The sequence below is a fragment of the Giraffa tippelskirchi genome, chromosome 4, assembly GCF_054371585.1.
Source record: "Giraffa tippelskirchi isolate mGirTip1 chromosome 4, T2T-mGirTip1v1.2.pri, whole genome shotgun sequence".
NCBI lineage: Eukaryota > Metazoa > Chordata > Mammalia > Artiodactyla > Giraffidae > Giraffa > Giraffa tippelskirchi.
The window spans coordinates 183,200,085-183,224,072 of record NC_137278.1 but is presented as its reverse complement, the minus strand read 5'-3'; the positions used below and the strand labels follow the sequence as shown (position 1 = coordinate 183,224,072).

The 23,988-nt window shown below is 37.2% G+C and overlaps 1 protein-coding gene across 1 annotated transcript; it reads right to left on the bottom strand.

Moving 5' to 3' along the window:
- Nucleotides 1–206: 206 nt before the first annotated feature.
- Nucleotides 207–23,774, bottom strand: LOC145545704 (sulfotransferase 6B1-like). The gene is made up of 6 exons (XM_081590515.1): nucleotides 23,630–23,774; nucleotides 21,742–21,926; nucleotides 17,654–17,780; nucleotides 7,263–7,357; nucleotides 6,924–7,110; nucleotides 207–1,471 (listed from the first exon to the last, which is right to left on the bottom strand). Exons 1-6 carry the CDS (start codon nucleotides 23,772–23,774, stop codon nucleotides 1,353–1,355), a joined length of 858 nt encoding a protein of 285 aa, XP_081446641.1. The 3' UTR covers nucleotides 207–1,352.
- Nucleotides 23,775–23,988: the final 214 nt, after the last annotated feature.

The following is a 23,988-nucleotide window of genomic DNA, read 5'->3' as shown; positions in this document are numbered from 1 at the left end:
CTCACTTAGATGACTTAGTCATTCTCTGTACATTAACATCAGAGAAAGTTAAGTGTGACTTTAGTTTCAACATGAAGGTAAGGACTTGACCAAAATCATACCTGATTGCCTTTCTCATTCACTAGCTTTATTTATTTAGGAAAGGGAGGTGTTGAAGTAGATTTCTGTGAGTGTTTAATTTTGAAAAAAAAAAAATCTAAATTGCATAAAGTCCAAAGGAATACATTTTATTCATAACAAGTATGTCTATAGAGAAGATTGATCAAAATCTAATGGTCACTGAATTGTGATAAACTTGCCACAAAAGACTCCAAAAGTTACTAAAAATGATTAACAATACATTGAGATACAGAATCAAAGTGTTTGGCTGAATTAACTAACTCAATCCATGGCTTTGCGTTTATAGCTCAGAGTCATATACAGTACACAGTTTTGATTTTCCATTTAGCCTTGAATTAAATAATACAGCCAAGGTGTAAACAATATACCATAGATATTCAAAACTTGCCTTTCGTCATTTAGGTAATAATCTTAAAATAAGTTCACTGAAATTTCATTATAACGTCTTCTAGGCTAAAGCTACAGAATAATATTCATTACAGGAGAAAATTATGGAGATTGTATTAATGCTAGAAATGCTTCTGGGAGAAAGCCTACTTATTCAAAATACTGTAAAAAATCATAAATAATTCAAGGAAACATACTTTTCAAAACTGAAAAGTAAGACATTTTGTAATTTGACTTTTTTGAAGATAAAGAAAATACTGGAATGTCAAGCCAGTATGAATTTAAAGGTAAAGAATATCTTTTTATTCTTCATCCTCACTAATATACCAGACTATCATTTAATATAATCTGTTAGGAGTTTTTTCCTTAATAAAATGATGTCTGTCATTGTATGACACTGGAGAATATTTTTACACAGACACTGGGGAATGTTGAAATAAAAAATGTTGGTCTAGAGGTCATGATGGTCTAAACAGGCAGAAAGTAATTTCTTCTTAGACATTTGTTATTTTGGTTAACCCTATACCTCTTTTGCTGTACATTAATGCAGCTTATAGAACACCCACAGTAATATTCTATCTCTAAATAAAAGTAATCTCCTTGTCTTATGAACATCCTGAAATCAGACATATAATTCACCCATGCAAAAATTGTATACTCCCTTTTATTCATAATTATCTATCCCCAAATAGGCTAATAATTGTCTCTCAAACATGACACTTCTTCATAAGGTGTCTGTTTTTCACTGCAAGAAATATCTGCCTTCCACACTGGTGAAAAATATTTATGTATTCCCCAAGCACTGCCTTGCATAAAATGGAAATTGGCGTCATTTCCCATTTATATTAAGAGTAATCTCCAAAATGTTTTGCTAGTTCACTATGCTTCATTTTCTCTGTGAATAGTTCATCAAATACTCTCTTCTGCTTTGAAGTGAAGTAGTTTATCCAATCACCCACTGCCCCTGAAAAAAATCAGAAAGAAATCAGACAAGAACCAATTTAAATGTATACATTTAAAAGGAAGCTGCCAGAATTTATATGAAAATGTGAATAATTTTATCTCTTGCTGGTAAGATGGTGGGGAACTATTCTTTTCTTCATTTGCTTATCTGTTGTTTCTAACTTCTTCAGTAATTGCATATTAATTTTTATAGCTTAAAAAGTTATTTCTTAGAAAGGAAAATAAAAATATATAAATATCCTAGGTTTTACTATAGCACAGCAAAGAAGGATCTCACCTAAATTTAATACAAACAGAAAGCAGACAAAGTGGATACAATGATGCTACATTTATTTTTCTACCTCTTCACCTCTGCAGTCGTAACGGGGCTGATAACATACTATAGGGGTAGTTCACTGGTCTCATTTCAGGAAATTTTCTTTTACAAAATTGGTTTCAGAGAGTTAAAAACACAAATACAAAGTTACTTGTATGACACTCTTACTTTCAATATAAGGTGTCCTGAAATTGAAATAAGACATACACGTCACATGGTCTTTCGGCCTCTCCTGATTGTTGGAGTCACCCTCAAAGCCTTGGCCACTGCATCAACCCCATAAGACTGGCCTTCTCACCTCTATCACACACACTACACCACACCTCAATCCTTGACCTGGTGGATCATGGTCCTTTGTCAATTTGGCCCCAGGCTTCCTCCCTGGGGTCTAGTCTAGGTACAGTGGAGCTCAAAATACATCATTTTATCCCTTCATTACAGATTGTCTTGGGCTTCCCAGGTGGTGCTATTGGTAAAGAACCTGCCCGCCAATTCAGGTGAGATAAGAGACATGGGTTTGATTCCTGGGTTGGGAAGATCCCCTGGAGGAAGGCATGGCAACCCACTCGAGTATTCTTGCCTGGAGAATCCCATGGATGGCGGAGCCTGGCAGGCTACAGTCCATAGGGCTGCACAGAGTCAAACACAACTGAAGTGACTTGGCATGCATGTACACAGACTGTCTTATATTATTCTCTATAACCTTTTCTCTCCAACTAGCTTATACACTCTGTCAAGTTAGGGACAGTAATTCATTGTTCATGTGTAATCCTGTAGTACTGAGTCAGGTGCTGACCACATGGTGGGTGTTCAAAACCCATGGCTTGACTGAATGTCAGACAGTGTCAGCTACAGCAAAGAAACAGGTAACAACCTAAGAAATTTTTGGTGTTGTTGATTCCTGGTTCAGAAGATTGAGTTTAAGAAGTAAAGTGGAACTCTTCTGTTTGGGGGAGAAGAAAAAGGAAAGAGAGTCCTATCAGAGATAGAAGATCCCAGAGTCAGGAAATGGTATTGCTTCTGAAACACATCATTAGTTGGGGCACAAGGTCAACTTCATAAGATCAAAGTGCCTGGCCCTTAGAAGAGCAGTGTTAATGCTATCAATTTACTTAATATTCTTTCATTCTTCTTGGCTCTCCTTTCTGGCTTCTTATGTTAATTCACCTGAACCATTATTGTCTTTCTTTTTACATTTGACCTGACTTCTGTGTGCTTGGTTTCTGATTTATTCTTTTACTCTTTCTTCTACTTTTTTTTTTTTTTTACTTGCTTATATCATTTGCCTGTTTTACTTTGGGTTGTTTTATCTTTTCTTAGTGAATTGTAGTTTTTTTTTTTTTTAATAAATTATTTATTTTAGTTGGGGGCTAATTACTCTACAATATTGTAATAGTTTTTGACATTTGAAGAATAATATATAGGTTTCAGAAAATACATACCTATAAGCAAAGAAGATAAAAATCAAGAAAATACACCCAGCTCACATGGCTGATAAATTGGTTAGCATGCATTCTTCTAGATGCTTTTCTTTGCAAACATATATAAGCATATAAACTGCATTTAAAATCATACAATTATAACCTACTTTTCTCATTATACTTTGACCATCTTCCAGTATTACTATTTGTACACCTACAATGAAAGTTATCCTGAATAATAATAATACCGTTTGGATTCTAATCTTGACTCTGCAAACTACTAGTGGTGTGATATTGGATAAGTTATTCAGATGCCTGGTGTCTCAATAAAATCACATGAACAGCATTCTAAAAGTCTGTTACCAGGTTTTAGATAAGTCAAATAATGTTCCTGGCATAGAATAAGTGCTCAGTAAACACTGGCTATTCTTCATCTAGCATTTCTAGTTTTGGTGACTCCATCATAAACATGAATATAACTTAATAGATTTAAATTTCTGATTAAACATATTAAGTGCCATTTAAGTGCATCCAAGGTTTTCATTGTTATAAGCAATGCTGCAACATGCATCTTTTCCATACACATTTCTATGCTCCTGTAATATTCCCCCTAAGTTTTAGTTTGTATGGGCCTTTGGACTTCTGACACTTACGTGAACTACTCTGTACCCTTCCTTATCACCTTATCACTGTGGCCACCACAGAAATTTTTTAGAATATCAGCTCCATTTCCGACTTCAAAGACAACTGCAGACACAAATTCTCCTCTGAAAAGTAAGGAATGGCTCTGTTCACCACGAAGTCTGAATCAATAATAGTCATTTGGTTGAAATGATTATTTTCAAAGGATGGATTCCCCACTCACTCTCTCTCCATCCAGCCATTCAAGGAATGAAGTGAGTGGTCTCTATTGACCCATCCTTGTGTATAATTCCTCATATAATCCTAATTTACTAATTGGCCCTCAGGGGGACTAATCTCAGAGACGCTATTTCCACTGTTACCTATGCGTTTTTTTAGATATAAAATAAGGAAACCACTTTTAGGGAGAATTTAAAGGTGTTAGAATTACTGTTGCTAGCTACAGTTATGTTGATATGGTTTCACCTGGTGATATTTGCTAAGGTCACGAGTTGGCAAGTCAGAGATTAACTCATTAGAGTAAAATTTCTCAAGTTTGCAGGATAAGCCATGTGAATACTGAGTATTGCTAATCAGATGTCAAAGGGCAAAGATAAAAAATGTCAACAGAAGTACCGGACTAAGGATCAGAACTTCCTCATTTTTCAGCATTCTCTTTACCATGGTCCCTCCGAGTGCCTTCCTGTTTCTCTCTCCTCTTTTCTTCATGCATCCCTTTCTATGTGCTGTCTTCCCTTTATCATCTCTTCCTCTCTCCTTCTAACCCTTCTCCCCACCCTGCTTCGATATCTTTCCAATACTGTCCTCCATTCTTCCACTTCTTAAGAGTGGTCCTTCACTTCTGCTCCTCTTATTTAATCTCTTATCTCTTTACCTCCACCTCAATGTGGTTTTCATCTCCACTGCTATAGAAACTGCATCCTCAGAATTCACAAATGGTAAACAAATGGTCATGTTTGACCCTGGGTTTGGTTTCTACTAATTCTGGCTGATCTCTTTTCTTGGCTTGTCTTGGGCTATTGATGTCAGGGTTTTAGGATTTCCCCCTTCTACCCTTTCTTCACTAGTTCCTCCCACTCACCCTGAACAATTTTACCTAATTCCATAGTCTGGTGATCGCTCCTAAACTGACTTCTCGGCCGACAGCACCCATCAGTGGCTCACTGCCACTATCCAAATTGTGACCCTCAATGTTTTTTACCTGCACCATTACAACAACCTCTTAATTGCACTTTCTGCTTCTGCTTTTGCTTTCACTCTATTCTAATCAATTTTCTACTCTGGTTCTATTTAATTTTCTAGCAAACAGGTCTAACTATGTCAGGTCCATTCTTAAAACAGCAAACAGACCTCATGGTGTCCATCAGAGCCATAATATTTCTCTCTCTCATTCTGCTTTATGTATCATCTACCACTTTAGAGTCCTTTGGACAGCAAGGAGATCAAACCAGTCAATCTTAAAGGAAATCTACCCTGAATTTTCATTGGAAGAACTGATGCTGAAGCTGAAGCTCCCATACTTTTGCCACCTGATATGAAGAGCCAACTCATTGGAAAAGACCCTGATGCTGGGAAAGATTGAGGCAGGAGGAGAGGGGGATGACAGAGGATGAGATGGTTGGATGGCATCACTGACTCAATGGACATAAGTTTGAGCAAACTCCGGGAGCAGATGAAGGACAGGGGAGTCTGGGTGCATGGGATTGCAAAGAGTGGGACACCACTGAGCAACTGAACAACCACCACCACTGTAGCACATGGCACTACCTGCTTCTTCTGGGAGATACCATCTAATTCCATGGTGGTTCTGAGATTTTCTTCTTGCTGTTAGCTCTTGATGGAATGTATTTCCTCCTGGCATTTTCCTAGTAAAATCTTGCATATGCTCCCAGTTTCAGATCTGATCTCTTCACCTACTTTGCTAGGCAAACATTTTCTCCTTTATCCATATAGATTCACATTTGCTCATATTTTACTAGTATAGTTGTCATTACCTTATAGTACTATCTAGATTATGATCTAACTGAATGACAGGTCTGTATTTTATTCAATTTTTGAAACCTATTCAATTAATAAACCTGATAGTTTATTAATAAATATTAGGTAAAATTTTTAGAAAATAGTTTATTAATAAACATTTGGTAGACATTCGAAAATAGTTTATTAGTAAATATTGGCAAATAAATATTCCTTTCTCCTAACTCTCATTTTTGCTACTCTAAGGAAATTTTTAAATGAACCACCCAAGAGGACAAAAGTAATCTGTAAAGTTAAAACAATATCTGGTCTATCAACACATGAGTTGGCCAATATTTTCTTTGGGCTTGGTGGTAAAAGAATTTGCCTGCAATTCAGGAGATCCGGTTTCAATCTCTGGGTCAGGATGATCCCCTGGAGAAGGAAATGACAACCCACTCAGTATTCTTGCCTGGAAAATTCCAAGGACAAAGGAGCCTAGTGGGCTACAGTCCACGGGGTCACCAAGAATCAGACACAACTGAGCACATGTGCCCTCTGTGTTTCCAGGCAGAGGAATATCCCCAGATAACAATCCCAGCTTTTCTCTCCACCTCTTTCTTACTTCTGCAGGGCAAGTTGTTTGATTGGTGAGGTTGGAAAAATGCCCTGGTCACATCTATCAGCTCTTTTTTTTCTCCTGGAGAAAACATGTGTCAGGTACCGCTCTACCACACTGAGTGTCCTGCGCTAGCAGGGGTCAGGACTACATTGGAGTGGCTATGACTAAGTGAGCATGTTTGTAAAATTCAGGATCCATTATGAGCAGTCACACTAGGCTGCAGACCTGAAGCACATTCTTCAAGTTGCTTTATCATTTCCATCTGTTTGACACCTGTGTCTACCTCTCAGTTGGTTCCTAACTAGCCTGGGAATCTCAACATCTGGAAAGAATGTAACTCAAGAATTTCACTTAATAAACGTTCACTGAGGGATAACAATGCACAATCCACTGTGCAAGGTATGGGGTGAACAAAGGTGAAATGAGACATTAAAAATGGCAAAATGTAACTACTTCCAAATATGAATCCAGGCAAAGCATCTCATCTCTGACTTACCTTTCCTAAATACCAGGTTCCTGTTAGAAGTGAGGGCACAGATGGTGTGATTTGGATCACAGTTTTCTCTGGCTGTGCTATTTTTCATTTCAGTGAATGATGTTTTCCAAACAATCTGATTAATCTCACTGTCACTCACGTTTAAACCGAGGAAAGTAGTTATTTTCTTTATGTTTTTAGAAGGATCCTGAGCAAAAAGCAAATAAATAAATACACCCAAAGTGTAACTCATCAAAATATCAAATTCATCCTCTGAAATCTGAAAATGAGATTCATTGATTGACTTCCTGTTTTAATTTTACTTAAATTTTCATTGTTGAAATGGCAGAAAAGACTTACTTTCTTCATCTCTTCATAGGATATAATTAAAATGTTCTTAGCATTTTTGTGTTCTTCCCAGCTTAAAATGTGATCAAACCAGGATCCATATACAACTAGAAGAAAAGTGAGTTGTTGTGTTAATATTAAATGTGTTAAAAAGCTTTCATTAAACATTATAGCTTTGCATCCCTGGGTTCTTCCCATTTAAGTGAAGTAGTCAATGTAAGGTACACACATACTAGACTCTGGAGTGAAAGAGTTTTCCTTCAGAGAGCTCAGTTTTACCATTTCAACTATTAATAAATACACTATTGTGAAATGAAGCTGGGTGGTCACTTCTTTTAATTAGGCTGTGGTTTTTTTTTCTTATTTCTCGTAAATATTCTTTTATCATCAGAAGTGACACCAGAACTACAAAGATACATTTTTTCCCAAGAATTGTGTTTTGATACTTACTTTGGATCTTGGGAGAAATAGGGAAAAAAATGAGAATTTATCATTTTCTTCCTGTAAAGTGACATGTGTTTCATAATGATAAATTCTTAATACAAAAACTTTATGAACTTCCTCAAAAAATTCCATTCACAGTTCAAGGTTGAAAAAAATACAGTCTTAGGGATTTCTCTGTGGTTGACATGCTCTTTTTATTGTTTTGTTAAATTGACAGCCTTAAAAATCTCTAAGGCTTGAAAGTAAAATATTATCATACAAAATAACCTCTAAGTGATGATGACTGAAAACAAACAGTGAGCAACTTCTCACCACAGAAAAGTTGACTAGCTTGACCATCTAAAGCATAAAATACAGTCATTTAAAATACTACATTTGGGACTTCCCTGGTGGTTCAGTAGTTAGGAATATGCCTTGCAATACAGGGGGCAGGGGTTTGATCACTGGTTGGGGAACGAAGATTCCACATGCTTTAGAGCAACTAAGCCTGCGCACCACTCCTACTGAACCCACACTCCACAAGTAGAGAGTTTGGGTCGGGCAACGTAAGATCCTGCATGATGACACAACAAAGATTCCATGTGCCTCAACTAAACCTGATGCAGCCAAATAAATTAATAAATATTAAAAATAAGTGACTATGTGTTCAGTCATGTTCAAATTTTCCATGGACTGTAGCCCGCCAGGCTCCTCTTGTCCATGGACTATTTCAGGCAAGAATACTGGAGTGGATTACCATTTCTTACTCTAGGGGGATCTTCTTGACCCAGGGAAAGAATCCACATCTCTTGTGTCTTCTGCATTGGCAAGAAGATTCTTTACTACTAGTGCCGCCAAATGAATATTTAAAATAAATAAATAGACAAAATGCTACATATACATCTTTCCATGCCTCTGATGAGATAAAATTCAGTTTTTATGACAAGACAAAAATTTTAACATAAAATGCTTTTTCTGTCCATTTGGCTCTCCTCCCTTCCCCTTAGAATATATTGTGCATCTCCATTCACCTGGCCTCCTTAGGTGGTAACATTCCTTCTTAAACATATAAAGGGTCACAACTCCTTAGGAAATAATTTTCTCCCTTAATCTTGAAAGGGATTATGATGACTCATAACCCACCACTCACTTTGTACCTGTAGATCTGGATCGTGTCAACTGTCAATAATACCTAATTTGACATATAATCCTTGGTTTCAAAACTGTGCTTTGACCTCTAAGGGGCAGAATTGTCATCAGAGCTTCCTGAAATAACTGTCTCATGATTGATAATCTTCAGGCTGGCTTGAATGAAAATTTCCACTTCTCAGATTGACTGTTGATCAACATTTTATCAATATGCATGGTATAGCTGGCAGGACACTAGAAAGTACCTGGAATCTACCTGAACCTGTACTTGTTATCAGTGTGGACGCATTGAGCCCCTCTGGCTTCTTGGTACAGTTCAAATGTTCTGGTGCATTCTCCTGCTATTCAGATCTCATTGCTTTAAAGTGGCAATCCTAAAAATATTATTGGAGTTGTTTTTTACTTCATTGAGACTTGGAATCTTAAGGCATACCAGTGAATTTTTGGGGAAGGGACCAGAGGGGGCTTTGAGCAGGGAGCTCAGGAAAATGTAGGTGGCTGGGTTTTTGTTATATTTGACTTAAACTGAAAAAAACAAAAACAAACAAGGTGGTGATGTATGTCTTAAACAAACCATTTTCTGATAAAATGAGAGACAGAATTATTCAGCTCCGAAGAGCAAGGGAACCCCACTACAACCATTAAGTAAATATTACTCTTCCAGGGACACATGACAAAAAGATGGATCATCTTGTAGATGGTGATTTTAGACTATTGAAGAGAAAACTGAGACACATATAAAAGTTGAACTGACCCACTTTGGAGAGCTAGACTCAGAAGTAGCATGCATCCAATCCATCACACTGTCGTCAGAAAATTAATCAGATCATAAGTCATAAATAAATTAGGGTATCAAGTTGATAATGGGAAATTGTGCCTCAAAGGCCAAATAGCTCCCAAATGGACAGCCACCTGTGGGGATACCAGCTGAGTATATGTATGCTTGCAAGTGTTTATTTAATTGTGAATTAAACGAAAACTTGCCCTGAAATGATCAAGATGGGGCTCTTTTTGTCATTCCAAAACTGAGTTTTGTGGGCACAATTAGGAAAAGCCCGTAGAACATCAGTTTTACCTTGTCAGTCAGGCTCCTGGATCCCTGCCTGCAAGGTTTACTTTCTCTTTTCTAAAAATTAGGTTAGCAGGGGGAGATATTTGTAGGGTTAGGGCTAATTTCTTGGGTCCTCTGAACTGTAAAGACTTAGAGAGCTCCCATTCTATCCTTTGAATTGTAAAGACTTACTTTAAGTATGGAAGATCCCCTGGAGAAGAGCATGACAATCCACTCCCGTATTCTTGCCTGGATAATCCCATAGTCTATGATAGTCCCCTGGACAGAGGGACCTGGCAGGCTATAGTCCACGGGCTTGCAAAAAGTCAGAAATGACTGAAGCAACTTAGCACAGAGAGCTCCCATCCTAAAATATCAGCACCTATTTTAATTGGTATGCAGAAGTCCCCAAAGGATTCACAATTCCAAAATAGCTTCAATTTAAGATTTTTTATAAAGAGTTCTAGCAGAGTCACCTTAAAAGGACTTGTATGATCAATTACACTTATGTAAATAATCAGGCCAAGTTTATTAAAACCGACTTATTTTTGCAAATAATTTAGTCTTAATTTGGCTATGTTTGGTAGAAATGAGGGTAATTACTTTAGTAGAGAGAAAAAAATATCATGTTTAATGGGCCATTAATTTCTACTGTTGTTGTCATTAAGGTATTTTGTATTTACTACCTAAGATTTACTTCTCGGATGGCTCCTTCTTGCTATGTTACCATAAAGATTGTTTCTGAAACTTACTATCACAGTAATCCATTTTAGGATGAAGAACAGATGCCCCATGACTTGTAACCGGGACATTATGCATACTGGAAAAGCCAAGTAAAGAAACATTGATAGTCATGATGGAAGGGACCCAATCAGCCCTCCTCTCCTGAAAGAACTGCAGATCCTATTTCTGACACCTGCCTAAGACCATCACTACCAGACCAGGATGAGAAGACAACATCTGAAGTAGGCAGCTAAACCAAGATGCCATACCAGGTTGGTATACTAATTACTTTGATAGTTGTTCATACTTTTACTTATGAACCAAATATATTTCTTCCTTGGACTCAATTATTTGCAAGTTCCAAAAAAAATCAATCCAGTTGCTGGGTTTGTGGCCAACTGCCTATGTCCAATACTCCTAGTTTACCCTGGTGGCTTTCTCTTCTCCAAGGTTCTAGCTGGATGGCTCTTACAAATTTTACTTTAGGAGAAGGAGATTCTAGTACTATGCAAGCTAATGCTACTGCCAGTATCACTGAGTGAGACTCTCCTACCTGGCCAATTAATGACACTTGTTTTGAACCTGGTTGTAAGTACTCCTTTACACTAGATGTTAAATGTTGGGTAGCAGTGGATTTATGGAACAAGTTTTGGGCTTGGCCTTCCCCTGATTGGTTAGGAAGATGCACAGTTGATTTCCCCTGGGCTCAAGGTCACCTACAGGAAGCCTTGGAAACAGCCCCTGCCAATCTGCCTTTAATGCGAGCATGCTGGCATTAAAGCTTCGATCAGCTTTCCAATGGTATGACCGTTTGGCTGTGATACTCTTTCCTTTAGTTGGAAGGGAAGATATCATTAATCACATAGAGGCTTTAACGAAATTTACTCAGCAAGCTCTGAATGATAGTAATCAAGCCATTAGCTTGCTCAGTTTGGAAGTTTCCTTGATGAGAAAAGTGGTCCTACAGGATTGCATGGTCCTGGATATTCTAACTCCTTCTCAGGGGGAAACGTGCTATAATACTGAATATTGTGTTTTTACACCTGATGACTCTTCTAATGTAACTTGTCTTATGATACCTGAAGAATCAAATTTCCCCTATGAAAGATCCTTTTCCTGATCTGAGGAAAATACTAGGAAAATGGTATGGTTTAGGAGGGTTTTGGCTTCAGTCTTTACTTAAGACATTGTTACTCCTATTGACAATTTTGACTACTGTTTGTGTAACTTATAAAGTGATCATCAACTCCTATGAAGTTAATAATATCTAAACAACTTGAAACTGTTTTTCATATCTACAGCTCTTTATAAAGTAATGAACATACACATGGATGCACATGCAAGGCAAAAATTGGCATTAAGTACTATGGACAACTGGGAATTGACTATTACCCTTTGCCATTTATCTTACAAGTACAACCTCCTAAAAGGAAAAACAGAACCAGGCTATCAAGATTTGATATCAAGGAACACGGTGGACTCAGGCTAGGTAAGCAACTACCCTGGCATCAAGGGGCCAAACATTTGATCACCTAATGCTTTCTATCAAAAAATTAATGATCAAGACTGACAGACTTAGAGAATGAACTTATGGTTGTCAGGGGGAAGTTAGGGAACTTGAGATGGTCATGTACACACTGCTATATTTAAAATGGAAAACGAGCAAGGACATACTGTATAATACATGGAACTCTTGTCTATGTTATGTGGCAGCCTGGATGGGAGGGGGTTTGGGGGAGAATGGATACACGTATATGTATGGCTGAGTCCTCTCACCGTTCACTTGAAACTATCACAACATTAATTGGCTATATTACAAAATCTGGCAATACAAAATTTAAAAGTTCAAAGAAAAGAAAAAGATACATGTTCAGAGAACAGCCATAAAAAACATTAATGATCAAAAGCAGGACATTGGTGAAATAAAGTTCATATTTTATGGAAAGACAAGAAAACTTTAAACATGAAAGTTTGCCTGTTTGGTCCTCCTCTCTCCCATTCAGAGGGTATTGTGCCTCTGTATAACCAGACTTCCTTCGGAGACAATGTTCCTTCTTAATCTTGTAAGAAATCATGATGATTCATGACTCACTTTGTACATGTAGATCTGGATCGTGTAAACTTTCTATTACACATCATTTGACATATAACCCCTTGTCTCAGAACTTATATAACTGTGCTTTGACCTCGAGCAGGTGGAGCAGTCTTCAGAGCTTTCTGAAAGTCTGTCTCCTCGGTTTTAATCCTCGGGTTGACTTAAGTAAAATTTTCCATTTTTTCTTAGGTGGACTATTGATGAATTTTTGTCAACATCTCCTTATCATCCAAACATTTAATACTAGCTCAGTCTTGGCTTCCCCAATGGCTCAGTGGGTAAAGAATCTACCTGCAATGCAGGATACATAGGAGATGCGGGTTTGATCCCTGGGTTGGGAGGATCCCCTGGAGGAGGAAATGGCAATCCACTCCAGTATTCTTGCCTGAAAAATCCCATGGACAGAAGATCCTAGTGGGCTATATAGTCCATGGGGTCACAGAGAGTCAGACATGACTGAGTGACTAAGCATGCACAATGCCTCAGTCCTAAAAGAGCTATATTACTAGCAATTTCCTGAAGATTTGCTAACTGCTAATTCATTTAATCAACATTTATTAAGCTATTAGTGTCTGCCAGACATTGTGATAGACACTTAGAACATTAAATCTTTGATTAAATTGAAGTACAACAAACTCTAAACTAACTGCAATTTTTCATAGCTTCAGCTCATGAGGAAGCAAAGGGCAAAAAAATAACTATAATCTATTTTTAAAACAAGAATTTCCAAGACTACAGTGGTATCATTAGAGTATCAGCCCAATTTTCTACTCCATGGGCCCTGAAGACTGTGTAATGATAATGGTGCTAAGAAGAACTTCCCTGATACAATCTTCAGTTATGAGCAATCTCATTGCTATTTCAGTGACTTACATAATACTTTATCTTAGAATTACCCAAATTACCATATCAGTGATAATAGTTTATCTTCTAAGAACGGCCAACCTTTTCCTAGGTACAAAACACATGTAGGAGGAAGACTGATTTGCTCTCAAATTTAGGAAGTCCCTAGAATCCTAGACTATGCTTACAGATTCAATCTGCCTCACCCCCTCTCCCCAGCAGCTACAGCCCAGCCCTGGTCATTAATGGCACCTCCTAGAGTTGCTGGGACTTCCCAGGTGGTTCAGAGGTTAAACAATCTGCCTGCCAATGCGAGAGACATGGATTCAATCCCTGGGTCAGGAAGATCCCCTGGAGAAGGAAATGGCAACCTCTCCAATATTCTTGCCTGGGAAATGCCATGGACAGAGGAGCCTGGCAGGCTTCAGTCCAGGGGGTCGCAAAGAGTCAGACACAACTTAGTGACTAAACGACAACAACAGAGTTGTTGAGGCTCTGAAAGCTCCCGGTACTGTCAGGAGAGCCTGTATTTCTAGTACCAAGAAGCTGAGAAGGGACACAGATCCAGCATCATACCCAGTGATTAGGTGTAATTGACCTTGTCCATCATGGGTTTTCTGTAGGAAGCATATTCCAACATGCCCCAAATAGATTTAAGAATCAACTTTGCATAATAGCCTGATCATAATTTGAGAGCCAGCTATTCTACTATTGACTAATTAATTCATTCTCCACCTTGTTCCAAAAGGATGTAAGCCAGCCAAAAGAATCTAAAGAAACTGGCTGCCTGTGGTGGTGTTACTAATATAGGAAATTACAGTTTTAGTTTATATTTTAATCAGAATCCTCATTGTCTAGGTCATTAGTAGACCTCTGGCTTTAAAGAAAATAACAGTTTCCAAAACACATTTGAAATCTTCCTTAATGGGAAATGTTTTTCTGCACATTCTTCACGTAATACAGAATTATTCTACCACTTCCTGGTCTTAACATATGCCAGGATGGCCCTTCTGCGATCCAAATTACTCACTCTTCTGAAACGCTCCCGGACAGAAGTTGCTCTTTCTCAACCAATCCAAGTGTCTTAGGGTCTGGAGAATGAGTCATAAACCTCACTGCTTCCTACCAACTTCTAGAAGTTCTCTCTCCTAAAGAATCTAAGTTCCTTTGGGATTCATGTTTTTTTTTTAATATACTGCTCTTTCCACCCTTGCCTCAGTCAGAAACCAACCTTCCAATCTCTCTCCTACAGTTACTGAAGATTCTGATTTTAGAGCAAAACCTTAATGGGTAGCTTGTACAATCCCCTACTCTGACCTTTTTTTTTTTCATTTTCTTGCTTTTATTTATCCCCTCAACAACTGACTTGCCAATACCTTCCATTTTTTTGCCCCCTTACTGTTTATTTCAATCATCAAAAAACACTCAGTGTTGAAATGAAGCAATTCCCCTTCTTTTCTTCTCTCTTTGCTGCTGAGTTCTGCTGGAAAATTTACACAACTCTGTTTATAGCACTGCAAATTCATTTTTCCAGCCTTAAAGGCCCCAAGTTTGCCCAGCGAAACTATTTGTTCTGCATTAACACATTCGCCTGTTCTTCACCTCAGCTATTTCAAACCTCCCACATTTCCTGCAAACCTTATGCCCCACTCTTATATCCTGTTACAATGAGGCTCGTGGTTACTAGTTTCTAGAAAGCACTCTGATGACAGATAACTGTGGAAAATGAAACTTGCCTAGATGAAGTAGCCTAGGAAATAGAAAGTTCTAATATAAAACTGGAGAAGGGGCTGTAGGGGAAAAAAGAAAAATACTAATACTGCACTGAGATATTAATCTGTTGGGATATTGCCAGAACACAATTGATAGTTATTATGTAATTTGAAAACCTAAAGCGTATTTATAAACTGAAAGAGAAAATTTAATGATTAGACAAACGTGTAGCTATGTATATCTCCACTATCCTATCTGCTCATATCATGTGTATTTATATTTATGGTTTGGAGTTGGGTCCAGGGTACTTTGATGCCTCAGCTATAAATTAATCTTTCTAGGTAAATATCTACTTGTAACATTTCCACCCTAATGTGAAACTATGTGAGTCTTTGTGGGTTTAAATGACTATGTCTAATAGAATAAGTGAACAGATTTCTACAACAAACTTTAGCCTCTAAATAATTCTACAAAATAGATAATTTTAAAAATCCTATTTTATGTTAGGAGTCTGAACCTCAGAACAACTAAGCTACTTGTGCAAAGTTACATATGGAATAAAATATAGTCAGCACTTGATCCCAGTTATACTGTCTCCATAGCTTGTTTTTTCTACTACATCATGTCATTTGCAAGAGAAATAACCCTCCCCTCCAAAAGTGACTGAAGAACATCCTTGAAACACAGTCACATACATATAACCACTGCAAAATGATAGAGATGTTGCCAAATGAGCACTCATGCAATGGTGAGAGAGGTGGTGAACCACAGTCTATAACAGCTGGAGATGAACACAGCTTTTCTTTTCTTAAAGAAATGCAGACTCAAGATCTGTTTTTCAAAAATAATTTATGTATTTAATCTCTGCTTATTCCAAAAATGGAATTGAGGCAGAGTGAGGCATGCTAACAATCTTCGAATATTTAGAGGGCTATCAGGTGGAAGATGAATTAATGATTAGAGGGATAGTTTTTTTTTTTTTTCCAGATGAGTTACGACACAGTGGTCAGAGCAAAGATTTTTGGAGTTGACGCTTGACTTAAGTCTCAGCTCTCCTCATTATTTATGCATCTGTGGGAAAGGTATTTGGCCTACCAAAGTCTTCCTTCTCCTCACCTATAAAGTGAGGGTAAGAACATCTACCTCATGTTTTCTAGTGAGGATGAAATGAGATTGTGTTTGCAGAGTACCTAACCAAGTGTCTGTATCACATGGTATGTGCACAATCTATATCACATAGGAAGATTTTTAAAAACATCTTAGCAATACCAATATTGAATGTGTTGCTTTGGGGCAGTAGTAAGGGGTATGGACTTGTCAAGAAGTTCAAACTTAGCCTCTACAATTTTGGGGGGTGTTGTAAAGGTGCTTCAAACATCAGGTGGGTGTTTAAACCAGATGACCTTTACTATACCTGTCATTTCTGAAATTTGATGATTCTACCGAATATGTGCCAATAGATAGGGAACAAACTAGAAAGAGGAGTTGAAACAGTGAGCATAGTATGTTCTTCCATAGCAATTATCACAAAACAAAATATTAAGCCTTGTTGCTGGTGAGTTTCCTATGTCTTCATGTTAAGGTTACTCTTGTCTGTGGCCTCTCTTAAATTAACAAGCAAAAGCTTGACAATTCGCAAGTAAAATAGTGAAATTAGTAATTAAGCCAAGTGAGAGATAAGATCCTCAGGGAATATACCATTTCTAAATTGTGTCTCTTCTGGATTCTTCATCTTCTTACTATATTATTTTTGTTTAATCAAAGCCCTGGGAATTTAGAAGAGTTTTTTTTAAGTGCTCCAGACACCACCGAGTCAGGGAAAAAAGAATAAACCCAAGGGTCGTGCATGGTGGCAGGCCTAACATGTGCTGTGCAGCTCAACAAGTAATGTATCACTGAGGTGTTTTCAGAATAAATTACTTTCTTCCAAGTGTCAAGATGGCAAATTCTTTCACATGTGTTATATCTAGGGGGTTGGGAGTGTGTGTGTGTACTGTTTGACATGATTTATTTTCCATGCAGGTATATATAAGGCATGTTTCAAGCTACCTGTCTAGGTTTCAGCTGTAAATCACTGTACTTCAATCAGTGAATAATTACTTCAGGGAACAGACTGAGGGTATATGAAAAAAAAAAAAATGCTTGATCAGAATTAATTTCTGTTTCTGAAGACATGAAAACCAGCTAATAAGTCATCGCTAATATGTTCTACCCCTTGGTGATAAAAAAAAAACTATGAAGAAACAAAGTGAGAAAGAATATACATAGAAGAAGCAAAGGAATAATCTATTCAAATATATTTCTGAAAGTAGGCTGTTAGGATTCACTTGAACTTTTGGAAAATGCTTTTATCTTGAGTGAAGATATTCTCTGTATATTATGAATAAAAATCACTGTTATATTTACCATCTCCTTTTAGGAACAGCTCAAAAAATTCATGCCAGGTTTCAATGCTAGGGAGATTAGGGTTATCCTTGTAGTAGTGGAAGAATGAAACAGCTGTATCTTTTGGATTCCTAACGATGTAGATAATCTGTCAAAAAAAAAAAAATCAATTTATTTTTGTATGGAAGTAGCCCCAAGACAAAACATTTCCTAAGAGAAAGTAGCAGCCACACTTACCTATGCAAGTGACAACTTTTTGGTAGCTTCAGCTGATTATTAAATACAGACTTAGATACCAGAGTGTCTCAAAATTGAAGGTGCATACAAATCATCAGGGGATCTTGTTAAAATGCAGATACTCACTCAGAAGTTCCAGGATGAGGCCTGGCATTGTGCATTTGTAGCAAGCTCCCAGGAGATGTTGACGCTGCTGGCCCACTGACCAGACTTTTTGAATTTATGTGCTAAAATTTGGTCCTATCTTTTCAGGGATATACTTGAGAAAGTCCTCCTCAGGTGAAGGACAAGATTAATATTTTAATATCCATGTATGACAAAATATGATTTATGTACAAGAAGATTTCTTACAAATTATCCATATTTATAGAAAGAATAATGTTTTGGAATTCCTTTTTCTACAATTTAATCAGCTAAAGAGTAAGGAATCTAAGATACCTTGCCAATTTATACAAATACTGCAACTGCAATTTAATTTGATTCGATAAATATTTATTTAACACCTATTGTATGTCTGGCTCAGCTGGTGAAGGATCTGCCTACAATGCGGGAGACCTGCGTTTGATTACTGGGTTGGGAAGAGCCCCTAGAGAAGGGAACGGCTACCCACTCCAGTATTCTGGCCTGGAGAATTCCATGGACTGTATAGTCCATGGGGTCACAAAGAATCGGACACGACTGAGCGACTTTCACTATTGTATGTCAGCTAGTGTGCAAAAACGTTCCAGAGCCAGGGAATAGAATAATGAGCAAGACAAAAATGATTCCCGCACTCTCAAAACTTGCAGTCAAGTGAGAGTGTGTGTGTGTGTGTGTGTGGTGCACACACTTGGTCATGTCTGACTCTTTGCAATCCGTGGACGGTAGCCCACCAGGCTCTTCTGTCCACAGAATTTTCCAGGCAAGAATACTGGGAGTGGGTTGCCATTTCCTCCTCTAGGGGATCTTTCTGACCCAGTGAAGTGAGGGAAACAGATAATTAAATCCACTTTTGACAATGCAGTGTTATGAGGGTTATAATAGTGAAATACAGAGAACTATAGGAGCATATAAAAAACCTCTGGAAGCCAATGTGAGAAGCCTGGTGATAATAGGACTGTCGCCAGTCAAGGTCACCATTGCATGAGTACCAGATATTCTAACTTGCTTTTTAATTGAAAATCAGGGAGGACATATTTGACTTAGATAAGGAAGTGTTTACTGAGTCATTTTTCATACATAACTATCTTTCCCTATTGTGTTCATAGTCCAGGTATTGTGACCCTCATTAATAGCACCTGCTCCTCTTTACTTGAAAGATACACAAAGACCACGACACGCAGGAATGAAGAGCCACCTTTACCCCCGCAGTTATCTTCTCTTCGTCCCAAGAGATAATCATGGAAGAACACAACAACTCGGGCTTCCTCTAACTGCATAGGCTTCCTGGGCAGATTCACAGAACCCCAAGGCCCAGACACCACAGTTTAAAAATCCACTGCCTTAGCAAGAAGGAATAAATGGCAGAATTTAAAGCCTTAGACATCCAGTTGGAGGCTTTATTTTTTGGTAAAGAGAATAATTTTTTAGGGACTTTGGAGAATTCTTCCTTAAGTTACATGTCAGTACGTTCTAGTGGGAGGGACAGTGCAGCCCATTAACATATATTTTACCAAAAAAGGTTAAAAGAAGGTGTTCATGTACAATGAAGAATGTTAAATAGATAGTGCGATGTGTATACAAATATGATATCACTATGTCATACAGCTGAAACTAACATACTGTTATATGTCAATTACACTCAATAAACACACACACACATTGTGAATGTATCTTAAGAAATTATAAAAATTATTAGGGGGAGGTTATGAAATATGAACAGAAGGTAGAATAGTACTCTGGACAAAAAATTAAATATTAACTGAATATTTTTAAAATTAAATTTCCTTAAAAATTGAAAATTTATTTAAAAAATTAAATATTAATGTGACGCAGTGGTAAGGAACTTGCCTGCCAATGCAGGAGACACAAGAGATGCAGGTTCGATCCCTGGTCTGACAAAATCTGTGGAGAAGGAAATGGCAACCCACTCCAGTGTTCTTGCCTGGAGAATTCCATGGACAGCTGAGCCCTGGTGGGCTACAATCCATGGGGTTGCAAAGAGTCAGACACGACTGAGCACACAGACAGTGTAAAATGGGCTGAAAATATAAATTTCACGTAAGAAAGTTTGGAAACATTCAAAAGGAGAGTCAAATATTAGGAAGAAAATATAGGAGGCCAAGTAGGGTTGAGAGCTGATAGAGAATAATGGCAGGAGGAACTTACTATCTGTCTAGCCCTACAGGGGTAGTTAAGGCTTGCCCATCCTCCAAGCTCTTGGGGCTCAGCCATCAGCAACAGAAGACAGGTCATTGCCTTGGCATTCTAGGGACAACCAGACAGTCTCAGTCCCCATTAAAGGGTGGCAATGAAAGGATCATACCTTCAGGCTGTAGTGTTAGTGTGGAGTTTTTAAAATACACCCTGCTACAATCCTGGAAAAGGGCATGGCACCCTACTCCAGTATTCTTGCCTGGAGAATTCCATGGACAGAGGAGCTTGGCAGGCCACTGTCCATGGGGTGCAAACAGTCAGACACGTCTTAAGCAACTGAGCATGCACACACACACACCTTTTCTGAATTCTGGCTTCTTTGCTTATAAGAGGAAAAATAGCTACTCTTGTCACTGTTGTAACATTTATAAAGCAGAACTTAATCACTGGTGGCATTTGTTATCAGTGTTATTGCATTGTCCTAAGGGTTTTTAAGTGTACCAGACTCCTTTTCTACCCAAATCTCTCTCTCATAGATAGTCTGTTTGAAATGAAAATGCTCAATTGAGTCAAATTGTAATCAGCTTAGCATACTTTCACCTTTTCTGATAGATTTGCTTGGGATAAACACAAACTCCATGGTATTTACCTCTCCTTGTGTTACTCTTACCTGAACTGGAGAGTAAATGGTATACATGGAGACATTGTGGTTATAGAGTTATAATCATTGGAAGATCTGCTTTGATGTATGCACATTTGGTAGGTTTATTTATTTTTAAGAATATAACTAACATTGTTTAAAAGGCATCATTACTTGGAAATTGTTTACAGTGGACACATGTGTCTTGCCTTAGCTTTACAAATTTTATCCTCTTTTTTTCTGATCCTGCATTTCTCCATGAAAACAAATTTTAATAAGAAATACGTGAAAATAGAAAAAAAACTTTAAAAATTAGAAGTAACTTCTAAAATAATAACGTGAGGACTTTAAAAAATGGCTTGAGATAACTATTCTTCAGTGTTTTTGTTTTTTTTTTTATAAATTTATTTATTTTAGTTGGGGGCTAATTACTTTACAATATTGTAATAGTTTTCCATACATTGACATGAATCAGCCATGGGTTTACATGTGTTCCCCTTTCTTCAGTGTTTTATATTACATTTTACTTTTTATTCTTTCCCATATAACCTTTTGCAAAAATGATAGATAAAATAATTAAAATAATATTATTAAGGCAGTTTTTCTTTCTCTAGACATCAATATTTAAAGAAAATGACTCAAACTAGATTCAGAATAGAATAAGACATTATCTAGCATAATTACAGTTGACATACCAATGTCATACTCAGATTTTTATGAGCCAGATACTGTGGTAATACCTATATACTCATTTTCTTGTTTAATGTTTATCACACTATGTGAGATGAATACTATTATCCTTGTGTTAAATGAGGACACCAATACTCAGAGAACATTAGCAATTTTCAAAGGTCACACAGCTTGAAAGTGACACAACAAGAATCCAAGTTCAGTTTTGTGTACCCCCCGAGCCTCTGTCTTTAACCATTGAACTTACCTTGCATTGTTTCTGTTTAATATTCATTGGTAGCATGCTGTAGCTCAAATGCGTTGGAATAACTCTCCTCTCACAGTACGTTTTTAGTTCTTCAAATTTAGAAATGTCTCCCAATTCAATAGGAGGTGTTAGGGTAATTCTAGCATTGGGAATGTTCTCAATGACTTTTGCAATCCAGTGAGTGCCTTCATAAGAAAATAAAATGAAACGCATTTTTAATCAAGTGATACTCAAAATGAATATAGAAAATGAACATGAGGTTATAAAAGCAATGAATACATTAGTTTTATTATAAATAGTTATCACCTCAACACACAGATAAACCTGTTGGAACATTCGAGATGTTAGTTCCCTTTACAGGAAGAATCACATTTTAAAGATCGTGAAGAGTGATGAAAACTGTATATGCTGTTTCATCAGCCTGAAATACTCTTCCACGTTACCACTCACTTCTAGCACCTTCTCCAGTTCACAAACACACAGATCTTTTCATTCATGATTCCTGCTGGTGCTGCAAGCTCATGCATCTTGCTCTTCTAGAAACTGCCTTCTGAGTCCCCAGTTCCCTCTTCTAATTGCTCACCCTCTCTGTCTCCCGGAAGCAGCACACATCAAAATAGAGTTGTATTCATGTCTATCTCCCTAGCTCCCTGCTGAATACAGACACGGAATCTTGTTTTTGTCTGCATGCAAATACAGAGCAGTTGTGCAAACAAAGCATTTGAACAATGAACGAATGCTGTATCCAAACATCAAGGAGATGCAAATGTACTGCCATTAAGTCTGGAATAGATACCACTTTATCTTACAGAAAACAAATGAGGATATGCTCCAGTGGTGTAGACTATAGAAAACTGGAGCAGAGAAGTAAAAATTTCGGTGGGGAGGATGTTTTGCTAATTTGAAAGCAATGTTCCAAATTGGTTTAAATGAGGCTTAGTTTCCATTTATCTCATAATTCCAGTTAGATACAAGATTAACAAATTTATAGTTGAATAAATATTTAAACAGTGCTCTAACATAATGTTTTAAATTTAAGACTACTTTAGATTATGATGTTAATAGCCTTAAATATGTATAACAGTCATATAAATGTAACTATATAATAATGATATTTGCATTATTTTAATTAAATATACTGATTTATTCTGATAAGAAGAGAGAATATACAGTTTTGTGCTGCTGAAGGGGACCTCCTGGCAGCTAATGGAAAATACCAATTTATAGGCAACAATAAGTCCCGGGACTTCCCTGGTGGTCCAGCGGTTAAGACTCCAGGCCCCCAATGTAAGGGGCCCAAATTCCATCTGGAGATCTAGCTCCCTCATGCTACAACTAGATCTAGCATCTGGGAACTAGATCCCTCATGCTACAACTAAAAATATCCCCCGTGCAGCAACTAAGATCCAGTGCAGCCAAATAAATACATATTTAAAAAATATGTCCAGTGGACGCCTTATATATAGTTGTTTGTATATGGTATAAATTAGCCACTTGTTCTTATCAGCCCAGAAGAAAACAATTATTTATTTACAGATCAATCATTAAGTACAAATTGAATAAAAACTATTTATTTATCAGTATGCCTGGCTCAAAGTATGAAGAGAACTTTATAATGTTACTGATATCATGCTTATTATATATTACTATCTATATGTCTGTGAATAAAGTCAAAACAAAAGTGTACTAAAGCTCTAATTTCTACAGTTGAATTTTCTTAAAGCACATTTTTTTGACTTTCTAATAAATTTTTTCATGAAAATAAGCATTTAAGGTACTTTAATTTCTAGTGGAAAAGTTCTGAAAAGTAAATGTTTGATAAAACGTATTACATGTATTATCATTTTTATATATCTACTTTTTAAAGATACATTGAAATAAACTTTACCAGATTTTGGATAGGAAACCAGAAACACATCATCCTCTCTTGCCTCAAAAGAATCCAGGGAATTTAGAAGTTCTTCTGAAGACATAGTGGAAAAGATGACTCCCTTGAATTTATGAAGAACACTTGACTGGCTCTTCGATGACATCTTTCGTCAAACCAATTGAAAAGTATTTACTAAACACTAACTTTACACAAGGCACGGAGCAAGTGTGGTCCTTGATTTTAATCCCAGCTCACTGGCAATGTAATCACTGAGCTGACATCCCAATTAAAGGATCATATATATACCTTTTGCAATTCTTGACAAGAGTAATTTTTAAATGATAACTGAGCCAAAGTCTGCTGTGAAAATGATGTTA